Source organism: Achroia grisella, unplaced genomic scaffold, assembly GCF_030625045.1.
Source record: "Achroia grisella isolate CSIRO2021 unplaced genomic scaffold, CSIRO_AGI_Agris_v1 utg511, whole genome shotgun sequence".
Lineage (NCBI taxonomy): Eukaryota > Metazoa > Arthropoda > Insecta > Lepidoptera > Pyralidae > Achroia > Achroia grisella.
In genome coordinates this window covers 1,516,949-1,529,953 of record NW_026712905.1, presented here as the reverse complement: position 1 = coordinate 1,529,953, position 13,005 = coordinate 1,516,949, and the positions used below count along the sequence as shown (strand labels likewise).

Genomic DNA, 13,005 nt, shown 5'->3' with positions numbered 1-13,005 from the left:
GAGCTGTTTCGATAGATGAAAAAGATTGTAAAATTACACGATAATGTTTATAACATCGTTCTTTAGAATGACATCGCATGAGTGCTATCACGAACATTACGTGATAACGTGATATCCGTAGTTAGTTCAAGTTTATAGACGACGGCTATCACTTACAATCGGTGGTGCCTGTTGTATGTTTGTGTATAATTTATATAAAAAAGCATGATTTGTTCCGCTGTCATACAGACGAATACTTGTTATTTTATAAATTTTGTTGGCTGTCAAAATATACATCTTGGCACTATTGCCAACATCCGCTTGCCAAATAAAAGATTATAGGACGGTTAGTCGTATATACCTTTTATATGAGTGAATGAGTGAGTTTAATAGTAGATATCTTACTAATATTATAAACACTGAATATGTTAGTATGGATAGGTGGATGGATGTTTGTTACTCTTTCATGCAAAAACAACTAAACGGATTTTGATAAAACTTTAATTTAGCTATCAGAATAACACATAGGCTATAAATTAAAAAGTTATTATATAAAATAGAAATATATATACATATAATGTCACGTAAGTGTGATGCAGACAAGGTTGCGCGGGTAAGCTAGATTTAAATAATAAGATTTCACTCTGTCATTAATATATTTCAAAGAAAAGTTACAAATCAACCTCGGTAACATTATTATCTATAAACAATCTGGGAATGAAAATGGACCTGTGAATATTAAATTATCTACTTAAGTAAAATAAAATATACATATATATATACCTTTTCGATTTTATTGTCATTATCAACTGTCGAAGTTGTGGTAAACGTGTTACCACTTATCATACTTACTTTTCAATCCTAGATGGGAAACGGCGAGCTTGCCGTCTCTAGCATAAACTGATAATCACCAGACATGCGTACAAAAATGTAAATTAACACACAATATTTATTTATATGACCTAGAATCTGAAGAATCGAAGCCACGACCTTTGTAGAGTCTATGGTAGCATAGTAAATCAGTGGCCGCTCGGAAAGATAGTTAATACAACAAAAATATATATAACCTCAAAATGTCATTCCAAACACATAATTTTGACGGAAAACACAAGAAAAGTCTATTTAAAACAAGAAAATTTACGATGTAATAACATAGGACGTCTGAAAACATATTTCGTTTTGTCGAAGTGAATTTCCCGCCTTTCTTTATCTGACTCTACGTTATGGCGGCAGGGCATGTAACGTATTATTATTATACCGCCATGTGTAACAATTTAAGGTATATTTTTGATGAAAATAATAACAGAAACAACATTCCAGCTAATATTTTTAACTACCTATATACCTATGTATACGTAGATCGCTGGCTCAAACCCGGCTCGAAGGACCGTTCTGGAAGCCTATCGCTGGCTATCAATTAAAACAAAAACTTTACACAAAATATGTATTATATTTTTGGATAGTAAAACTACTATTTTATGTCCATCCAACTGCGATAAGGATTAAAAAAAGTTACAATACGGCTTGACATAATATTTATGAGTTATTACGTAAATTTTTTATTTGTCTTAATGCGAAGCGAGATGCTATAACCTACACGCTGTTACGCACCTTAAAGAAGATTACCGCATGAAGTCTTAATAATTGCCGTCAAAGATGAAAACTTAGTAAGTTCATTCATTTGTCGTATATAGTTATAAAATATTACTGCAAAATAAACATAAGCTTTAAAAATAATAGAATATTCCAATTTTAAAACACGCTTCCTCACTAAGTACGTCTACCTACTCTACTTCAAACGTCTAGTTGCAAACACTTCGCATATTTTTACAACCAACTTCAAACAAACAGAAGAACCGACTGAATTGAGGTGAAGACAATTCGATTATATTTTTTATATCTGTTTCTTAGAATTGCATTCTACTTGAACCGATTTTAATAAATTTACTTTTATTTGAATGTCGGTACTTCACTAAGATCCCATACATATTTTTTTTATCTCAGGACAATTCACATACCGCCACCTAGACCTAAGTTAAGCTACCTAAAGCTTGTGTTAAGGATGCTAGATAACTGATACGAATACTTAGATATTTTTATTCGTAAATACATACATATTATATATAGAAAACACCCAGACTGGCGCAAACAATAATACTCATGAATACAAATATTTATGCCGTGCGAGGAATCAAACCCTGGACCATTGGAAGTAAGGCGGTTTGTGTGTTACACCGCTAGTGCTACACCGCTAGACCACCGAGGTCGTCAAATGTAGATGTGACTAGTAGTTGAATAGCCATAATAATACGATTGAAGTCGGTATGGTCAGGCCCTAAATACGATATTACAACATATATTTTCTTTTTTTTACAAACAACCTATGAAGATTACTTTTTACAATGTTTGTAAAAATAGAAGAAAAATACCGTGTTCTCATCTCACCATTTTTAACCGCCAAGCAGCCTGTTTTGTAAGGTATATTTCTATTGAAGAGGGGAGATTAGGCAGTGAAATTACAGGATCTAATGGCACAGAGTCTTAATGCTCCGGAAAGAAGAATTGGTGGTATCATAGGCGTCGTATATTAACGTGTTACCTTAGTGCTCTTCAGGTATATAGAGGATGGGAACCTATGACAGTTCTGATGGTAGTTTCAGCTACTTTACAAGTGTATTTAAGTATAAAAAAAACAATTACAAATGAAAAAGAAAACATTTACTTCTTCTTTACTTTCCTACTATCTTTTCTCTGTATCGTCTTAGATGACTTACAACATATCGTTTTAACTAACAATATTACTAAAGAAATAGACACAGTTAAAACAGCAACCAAATCTAGAAAGTATTTTTGATAGAATGGCACATGAAGGGCGGGGGAGCGGAGATGAGGTGCGCCACCTGTGCGTATCACATGTTCAACCCAATGAACCACCTCTGCGCTAGGTGATACTGGTCGATCATGATATATCTGGCTGAGATCCCATATCTTTTTTCTGTACCTGATTTAAAAAAAAAAAACATTAAGTATCTCATAACGAAATCTACTCTATATAATGTTTATTATATTTTAAACTGTGATTGTTACAGCCTATGTTGTAAATAATGTAAATGACGTAGTGGAGTAACTTGAAACAGTCATGCTCGCTATACAGCTCAAACTTGTGGCGGCGTAATGAGCAGGGTCAATTTACTCCCCCTAATATAGTTGAATGCAATGATGACTGTGTCTATCATACTTGTGAATGGGTGCTGCTTGTGGGGACTGGTCTATTCGGATTACCAACACTGATTAGACTTTTTGCTTTTGCAATAGCATATGCCGGTGGTTACTCTTTTCTCCCAAATTTGAATTTAAAGATGAATCTATATTATTGTAAACATGTACAACATTTATTTGAAAAGATTACGAGCTAAGTTTCAGTTGTCAGTTCTTCTCATCTCGAGACCAATCCGAAGTGACGGTAAATTTGACATATCATAAGAGTCTATAATAGACCTATATAAATAAAGATATTTTGAATTAAATTTGAATAGACGATTAAGACTAATACACTCGTCTGCTTTAACTATTTACTGTGGGGTGCCATGAACGGATTTTGATGAAACTTTACAGTAATGTAGCATCAGAATAACATATAGACTATAAATTTCATACGGGTAAAACCGCGGACACAGCTAGGTATAAAATAAAAATAATAATCATCAAAACCAATTAAACTTACTTCGAATCGGTCAGCATGGTTTGAATGGCCGGTTTCAGATCGTTTGGTAAATTGGTCGTCAACGGTACATGGATGGCATAACCTTTTGAAACGGCTCTGTTCACGTTCAGAAACTGATCAAAGTATATTGGTATGCCTATTGTTGGCACACCAAAATGTATAGCTTCAGTTGATGACAGCAATCCACCGTGAGATATGAAGAACAAACAGTTTGGATGTGCTGTAAAGCAATTTAATTATTAGCTATTACTATCAATATGTTATGTAAGTTCTTAGTTTTTTTAATAATAACAATAATCCAGTTTAATTCACACTAGTCTAGTGCGTCTAGTGCTAAGATAAGCAGAGCATGTAGGTATTAGACAATTGATAGAAATACTTAAAATACATTTGTTTTGTACATATATATAATCTTACATGTAAAATTCTCGTGTCACAATGTTAGTTGTGTGTGAAATTCATAGATAGGTCTGATAATGAAATAAATATATTATCTATTTTAAATGTACATATAAAATTTCATAAAAATCAGTTAAGCCGTTTTGGAAGAGTATGGTGATATGGTAACTAACATTGTGACACGAGAATTTTATATATATCTATTTTTCATAATCCTAAGTGGTCAGGGTGGTCCACCACAAAGAATTTTTTAATATTTTGGACAAAATTGTATTTTTTATACTATGACATTAAAAAATACATACAACCCCTATTTTTCAATAGTGATTTTAGTCTATATAGCAAAACAACGTTTATGGGGTCAGCTAGGAATATATAGAAAGCACTCAGGTCAATACTGATAATCATACTACTAATATACGTCGACGTTTATTAGTAGTATGATTATCGACGTTTTACATAATCTTCCTCGATGAGAAAAAGTCTTTAAGTTCATTATTGATCTAAATTTGAAATTCAGTTACCCAGTATACTATGTTGAGGTGCCCACTTCAATGTATGCACATTTTTAGGTAAATTCGGCAGATCTTCCTCGTATTTCCATATAACAGTTTGCTTTAGTTCCCCGAAGACTTTGAGAAGACCTTCAGTTACATGTTTTGGGATATCCTTGCTTTGCCATGTGGAGCCCATGCTGAAGTAAATGACACCATGTTTTGAATTATCCATTAACTTTTGCAGATCCTGTAATAAAAATATAATTAACATATAAAAAAAAATGGCTAAAAAATTTGTTTTGAGCTTAATAATTGTTAGCTGTATACATATATTCTTTACTTTTATCTATCTATATTGTATGTATATAGGTACTAATATTATAAATAGGTAAAGTTGCTGAGGTTGTAGGGGGTAAACTGAACCACTGGGGGTAAAATGACTGACCAATATGAAATTTGATGTCAAGTAGATGAAGAGTCGCTAAGTTTAAGAGAATGATGGAAAATCGTTGGAAGTGGAAGTTCCACTGACAAGACAGCTCTGAATAATAATAATAGTAATAATAATACTAGTAATAATAATTATAGAATTATTTGTGAACTATTTTGGGTACATATAATATATTATTGAAGGCATTGTCCTTAAAAATCTGCTTCTATGAAACGTACTAATATTTATTGAGTATTAAACTATTATATTCACCGCTTAAATTATGATAAATGGATATGGTTAGATTTTATTATTCATAACAAAAATACTAATCACTTACAGTAGGAAGCGGTTTCACTGTTGAATCAATATGAGCGCCGCCAATAAACTTGAAATTCTGCGGGGTTCTCGGCAAATTTCCAACTGCGTGATGTTCATTACCAAATATTAAGGAGGCATTGTACATTATTTCCACGTAATTAGGCAATTTTCTACCACGTTTCTCTAACACCGGACCGAAATATTTCTCATACACTGCCTCCTCTTTTGGTTGTAACGAAAATCTGTAATTTCAAAAGATATAAATTTAGTTATCTCATGAGTGACGTGACTTACCGATTTGACCGATTCTAAAATAAAACTATAGTTGTCAATTTAAATTTCTCTCTGACCTTCTGGTAATGAAAATATACCCATCTACATATATATAAATAAAATTGGAGTATCTGTTTGTAATATTGAAATAACAGATTTTTACTACATGCATATGAATATATGTATGGTACAAAATAACATTTTTTACAATTTTTGTCTGTCTGTCTGTTTGTTCCGGGTAATCTGGACTGGTTTTGACGGGACTTTTATTGGCAGGTAGCTAATGTGGTAAGGAGTAACTTAGGCTATTTTAGAAAAATAAAGTTAAATTCCACGCGGCCGAAGGCGCGTCGAAATACAGCTAGTAACATATAAAAATGTGTTGTGTAGACTTTGGCAGGCTCGCCGTTAAACACACACAAAAAAGTGGGCATGTCGTTCCTTTCACGAACAACGTCGAATGTTGACAATACCTCTGTCCAGTCTACACCATATGGTATACAGTCATGTTAAATAAATAATACATTTTATGTACTTTTCATAATTCGAGAGCATGTAATACAAGATTCAAATGCCAATTGCTTCTTAGGCAATTATTGTCTGAGAAACACGTTGGCTGCTCATACATAGAATATAGCTTCTAAACTGTAATATCAAAGTAGTGAGAGGCATTGTCAAATATGGACGCTAGCTGTGTGAACACGACTCGAGATTCTCATGTTTCATTTAATAACTATACCGATATAATAAAGTGGGAATGCAATTTATTATGAGGAAAGTGAATTCAGGAACCACCACTGATTTCGGAAATTAGTAACGCATAAATTTATAAATTACTGGACAGTTCAAAAAATATTTTACCAGCAAAAAAGCTATACTATCCTTGAGTAACATAGGTGTACGGGCAACCGCACATGTCTGCTTACTGTGCAATACAAATACACAATTGCCGACACATGCAATTTCACCTCATCATACTGCTATTAGTAATAACAATCAAATCCCATAATAGGCTATATAACATATATAAAACTTAGAAATTTATGAGCATCCGTCGAAGTTATTAAAAGCAACAATTTTATTATTTTTAAACCCTTAAAATTAATAAAAGAAAGTGTTGAAACGAATTCGTATTTATGTTATATGTGAATACCTACATATAAAAACCAAACGAGTATGAATTGCCTCAGTGTTCATGGCCTCATTCCATGTTATTGTTTAATGAATATAGATAAAGAATTCATTGAACTGCATCTTACACTTTAGTACCGTTCGCTCTGTTGACTTAGAGCTAGTAATGAAACAGATATTCTACTATACACAGATTATTGACATTTATTGTCGATAATATGTATAATCAAGTAATCAGGTCAAATCAGATATAATCAGGTAATCTATCAATCGGTAACTTTTGTTCCGATTTCCCGATATTTCTATGCAAACAAACGTCCTGATCACATAATTAAAGTGCATCGAAATATCGGTGATTCATAAATAAAATTATTACGCTAAATAATCCGTTTACACAGAAATTGAAAAAAGATTACAAATTATTTGCACAAATTCAATTAATGCAGCAAATAAACAAAAAATTCAATTACCGTTTCAGTACAGTCCATTCTAGTTGCAACCACAATTCTTGAATCCTTTGTGAGAAGGTAAGAGGCGGCATATTGAATGATAAGTAGTCGACAGTATATGCAGGGTTCGTTGGTTCATCAATCAATCGCAGTACTGACGACTGAGCGCCCATGGAGTAACTCCATATCATTGGACAATTATATACTACTGCAAAGCTGAAAATAAAAGTACCAATTATTCCATCTCTCATTGTGACGTATGCTTATTCTAAATTCGAATTGTCGCTAACTAACAGATAAACCAAATATTATATATTCAATTGCAATTTTTCTTATAAGTAATAAACACCTAAAACATTATTTGTAGTTATATTTGCAATACTCATATTAATATCAACCTAAATATCATAAGACCAGAACCTATAGTCATAGTTTCTGGAACTAAACTCATTGCCATTCACTAAAAATTAATTATATAAAACATTACTTAATTTATTGGTCATATAACAGTTTATTTATTTATTTATTTGTTGAATGTAAAATATTTTGAACAAATTATAAACAAAGAATTTTCATTGCTTGTGAATGAAAATTTCGAGACCAAAATACCTAATTTGTGTTTAGCGCATTACATAAAATTATTATACATATATGTAATTTTTCTTCAAATTCTGCTTCAAATTTAGAAATAATTATATTTACTATAAATTTCTTGTATTATAACATTATTTTTCCTAAGGTTTAGTTCTAGCTACAGAGTCAAGAAATAGCAAGAAAGTCAACTATTCATATTTTTAAAGTCACTCTAGAATTTTTTTTTTTATTGGATTGTTTGGGCTATTGTCAGATGTGTAGCACCTGTAGCACTGCGACCTACATAGATCTATTGTGCTCGCCCTTTTCAGAGTTCGCTACCTATGTCTACAATACTAGCTACGCACACATACATAGGACGACAGACAGCGACAGCGACTTTGTTTTATACTATGTAATGATTATTTTATTATAGAATAGAATTATGTGAACGAAAATTATTTATCACAGTCATACCGTGTGATCACTGAATGGCATGACTTACGTCAGAGTTAAGTGTGTTAAAAAAATATGTAGTAGATATATAAATACTTAATATAGGATCAGAAACTTGATTAAAAACTTAATAAAAACATGTAAGGTCAGTTACATAATTCAAGTTATAAATGTTTTTATTAAGTGTACTTATCCAAAATTAATGTAGCTACCTTTAGATTAAAAAAAAATTGTGACGTGCATCAGAAGCGCCATAAAAAAGTAAACAGGTTAAATCAGTGGTTCTAACCTTTTGCTGCATTAAAACAAACAGACATATCTAAAACCATTATTTATCTAATCTAATTATCATCGTTATTATTAATCTAGTCATGATAAATAGAGCATCACTAACATCAGCAATGTCCATGTCAGTTTCACCTCCACGCGGTTCCCCTTTGAAACCATCGTGATAGATTACTGTTGAATTTACCTAACTGACCTAACCTCATGCTCATCTTATCATCCTCCACTAGTACCGCACCAGCGGAAGCAATTCCATTATCATCCATTAAAAAAACACTACTAATACTGCACTCCGGCTTCACACGGTTATTTGGAGTATTTTACACAAATCGTGGCCGAATATGTATATCAATTGAGTAAAGAGTGTATTAATGGATGAAAACCTTATGAAAATCGTTCAGTAGGTATTGAGTTTTAAGAAGAAGAAAGGAAGGAGGAAGTTTAATATCCAACAACCTTCTCAGTGGATCTCCGACAGAGCGCCTACTGTCTGATTAGAAAGTTCCGAGAAGAATATATGTGGTGTTCCCACAGAACTGAACTACCATCCAAATGCATCCAGAAGTGCTTCCCACCCTTAACATACTTCAGCTAAGACTACAGAGGGACTATTTCCCCGGAGCCTCTGACAGTCTGAAAAGAAACACTGGGGGGTTTGAAGAGTCAAAATCTCAAATATCCCACTCGCCCCACCGGGCTTATGGCCGTATTTATGAGATTTCGCCTCCTTAAAAAAAGGCAATACCTTTTTTTGTCACGAATATATACAGACAAACGCGGCCGAGAACTTTGTTTTATAATATACATATATTATATTTTAGATATTAATAAAATACTTGTAAAAACAATATAATTAATTACTTAATAATTATAACTACTGTTAACTAGTTAATACTTACGCTGCAAAAAGTTCCGTTTCGTACAAATCCGATATGACCACGTCGAAGCGTTCATTAGGATCGTTCAACAACTTTTTCACATCCTCATTCTCAAAAGTGGAAATAGCATTTAGGATACTAGTTTCTTGAAGACTTGGAACATCATTAAGCGGTACTCCGGAGGTCATAATCGCGCCAATATCCATAATTCCATCATCTGATCAAATATTAAGTAAATATTATTGTTTAAATAAAAGATATTTTACTAGGTATAGTCAAGGAGAGTCAAGTGACTATGAAATTTATTCTACTGTATATCTACTATTTCACCCTACTCTCGAAATTCTATTATGCATTAACTTTTAGCAGAGGTAGGTAGTACAAAGTCGAAGTCTCCCATGTGGGTACTTCAGTCTTAGTTATTTCTGCCGCCAACAGCTAGTTTTGTAAATTGTTTTTCGGTTGACAGCCAAACTGGTAATCCCAGTAAAATTATAAAGTGTGCAAACTTGATCCTTAGTGTTCAGGAATAGCAATACATGACAGTGACCAGGTTGAGCTGTGTTGACCACAACATAATGTCAACATAATGTCATCATGTAATTTGTCACATTGAATTTGTTTTCTAATGTGTGTAAATTATTGTTTATTTTTATTATTATGTTCTTCAAATAATGTCAATAAATTCTAATCTAACCTCTAAATAAGCTCAGTAGATTGATTTGATTGTAGCAATTATTTCTATATGTAATCATCCAGACAATAACACAAATCAACTACAATTACCAATGTTATTGAACCATTTACCCTTTGTTCTTCAATCGTTAACAAATTTAACAATGTATTCAAACTATAAGCCATATAAATACATAGTATTAGAGAGTAAGTATAAATCATATATTACTTTACACCAATTTAACTAATTCAGAAGCTGATTGGCCGCTGATGTATGTGAACTGAGGGACTGAGGTTACTACACAGACGACTATTTGCCGTCTACTAGCAAGTTGATAGTTATGTAAAAAAGTGTTAGAAAAGTTCCTTTCCAAATCAAACCAAAATATCTTTATTAGTGCAGGTCGATTACAGACTCTTACAGTAGTAGTTACCTCCAAATATAACATTAGATTAATAATTACACTCCCTTGTCCCATGGTCTGCTAATTTCGTTTGTTTTGTTCTGTATAATTTTATATATTTATTTCTGTTGTCTTCAATGTTTGTGTTTCCTTTAATTTAGAGCCTAAACAACTACTATATATACCGCACCCACAGGTTATAATACAAGTAGTATCTGTTCCAACCTTCACAATGGCAAAATCACCAAACTCCGATGGAGCCATAATATAAAAAAAGAATATCTTATATATGAATAAAAGAGCAAGACGCAAATTTCTTGCTCATTCTACTTGCAGTGAGTTTCGAATGAGTGGTAGAAAAAAAAATATGACTATTCGAAAGTGCTTATATTAAGTTTATTTGAATAAAGATTATTTCTATTTCTGTTTCTGAATTTATATTTACCTGGTAATGAATACATGTTATTGCTAACGTCAATTTGTCGAAGTTTGTTTCCGTAACCATGATCCTTTAATGGATAACAAGTTATGAAAGTAACCTGCAGAAAATTTAATACAATCAATGCATAATCTAATAATAATATTCCTGATAGTGTCAAACTAAGCAGAGCTTGTGTTATGGGTACTAGACAACTCTAGAAATACATAGATAAATTTTTCGTAGATACATACATACACATAGCAAACACCAATATAAACAATCATGCTCATGAATACAAATATTTGCATCCTGTGAGAAATCGAACCCGCAACTATTGGAATTAAGGCGGTAAACTATATTAGCTTAACCACCGAGACTGTCGTCTAAACGGATACAATAGAGAAAGCACTCAATTTTTTGAATATGTATGTGTAACTATTTATTCTGTGAACAATAAAAATAAAGAGTTTTCGTTCTACTCTTATTTCAATCGAACAATAAATTTAAATTGATCCAAACCTTTGTTTGGTGATATATTATGAAAAAGTAATACCATGATAAAATCACAACTGTATGAATATAGAAAACTTTATATTAATTGTAAAATACAATTAATATAAAGTTACGCCAATGTCAAATTTAAGTATAAAGGTATCAATAAAAAAAAGTAAAAGAGGGCGATCACAATAGACTCCTTAGGTCACAGTGCTACAGAACTATATCAATAGCCCAAACTATTAAATAAATAAAAAAAATTACCTCATGACCAGCGGCTATAAGACTCCTTATATGTCCTTCTCCCAAAAGAGCAATACTTCTTATAGGTAAACTATATATTATTAATACATTATACGCTTCCACACTGCTCATTAATATAGCAAATATTAAGAAAATCATTTTAAACCTATTAAAGTCTAATAGTGGTCAAGTGAACACGACACGCATTGTATCACTAAGAGTAATTCTTGGTTCGATACTAATATTTGGTACGGTCAACAACGACAGACGAAATATTTATCTCTATATATAATATCTGATAATTATACAAATATAATGATAACGACTATTCACGCCGTCTTTACACTGGCTATTATCTAACTGCTTTTGCAATTTGGACGAATGTTATCGTATTGTTAAACCACGCCATATTGTTTACTGTAACATTATCATATTTATTGTCTTTGATGCCAAATGTAAATTGTATTTTAATCTTATTGATCGTCCAAAATGGACAAACTATAGAAATTAAAAAAACTGTTTTTTACAAACTTATAACAATATTTCCTTATCTAAGGAGCCGCGTTTTTTTATTAATAGAGGTAAAGGATTGTCAGTAAAGGCGACATTCCAGGTTGTTGCCATGTCAGATTGTCAGAGCTACCATTAGAGCACCCTGGAAGCCTTGTTGTTAAGTCATAGTGAATATGCTACGTAGATTAACCAACCGACCGACCAACGTCATCCTTCTATCATCCTTTACTGGTGCTCCGCCAGCGTACTGTTAGCGCAGGCGGGTGCACCATATAGTATTTAATTACTAAGTATGTAATTTTTAATATCTTTTCAACTTCTATATATGCCTTTGAAATACGTGTTTTTTTTTTTTGTTAAAATGCTAATAAAATATATTTTGAGAACTGTACGTTAGAATATTTAATTTTATGACTATATTTTACCTTTTAAGATTTTTTAAACATTTCCTTAGTTAAAACCTATATCGCATATCATAAGTTCTATGTTCAAATAAGCCAAGTATTTAGCGTCAGTCGTTAAACTGCGATTGTCTGATTAGTCAGCAATTTAAAAAAATGTTCTTCTAACTATTTATGCGGCTTGAAATTAAAATTCTTATCTTTCAACCTTTTTACTGACCATCATAAAATTAAAGGTCTTATGTTACAAAATCATGCTACTTCTTTGCTGTCCATACTTTATAAATATAACGACGATTTTTATTACGTCATCTGACATCTATTATATATATGCTTGTTCATAATGTTTGTGGCTTTTATACATTTATTACGATAACGTTAATAACATAAATATATAATATATCATAATTGTCTTTATTTCGGATAGATATATATTTATAGGTCCGCGAAAATGATAA

At 32.0% G+C, this 13,005-nt stretch overlaps 1 protein-coding gene across 1 annotated transcript; it reads right to left on the bottom strand.

Moving 5' to 3' along the window:
- Window positions 1-2,688: 2,688 nt before the first annotated feature.
- LOC131846409 (UDP-glucosyltransferase 2-like) lies at window positions 2,689-11,848 on the bottom strand. The gene is made up of 8 exons (XM_059195692.1): window positions 11,655-11,848; window positions 10,920-11,013; window positions 9,417-9,612; window positions 7,225-7,419; window positions 5,370-5,592; window positions 4,627-4,846; window positions 3,704-3,923; window positions 2,689-2,980 (listed from the first exon to the last, which is right to left on the bottom strand). The coding sequence occupies exons 1-8, from the start codon at window positions 11,790-11,792 to the stop codon at window positions 2,698-2,700; spliced, it is 1,569 nt and encodes a 522-aa protein (XP_059051675.1). The 5' UTR covers window positions 11,793-11,848; the 3' UTR covers window positions 2,689-2,697.
- Window positions 11,849-13,005: the final 1,157 nt, after the last annotated feature.

Coding starts and splice junctions, on each gene's coding strand:
- LOC131846409 (XM_059195692.1), bottom strand. CDS start 11,792: ATGATTTTCTTAATATTTGCTATATTAATGAGCAGTGTGGAAGCGTAT. Junction 5,593..7,224: donor GAATGGACTGTACTGAAACG/GTAATTGAATTT, acceptor TTGAAATTACAG/ATTTTCGTTACAACCAAAAG. Junction 2,981..3,703: donor ACCATGCTGACCGATTCGAA/GTAAGTTTAATT, acceptor TTTTTAAATCAG/GTACAGAAAAAAGATATGGG.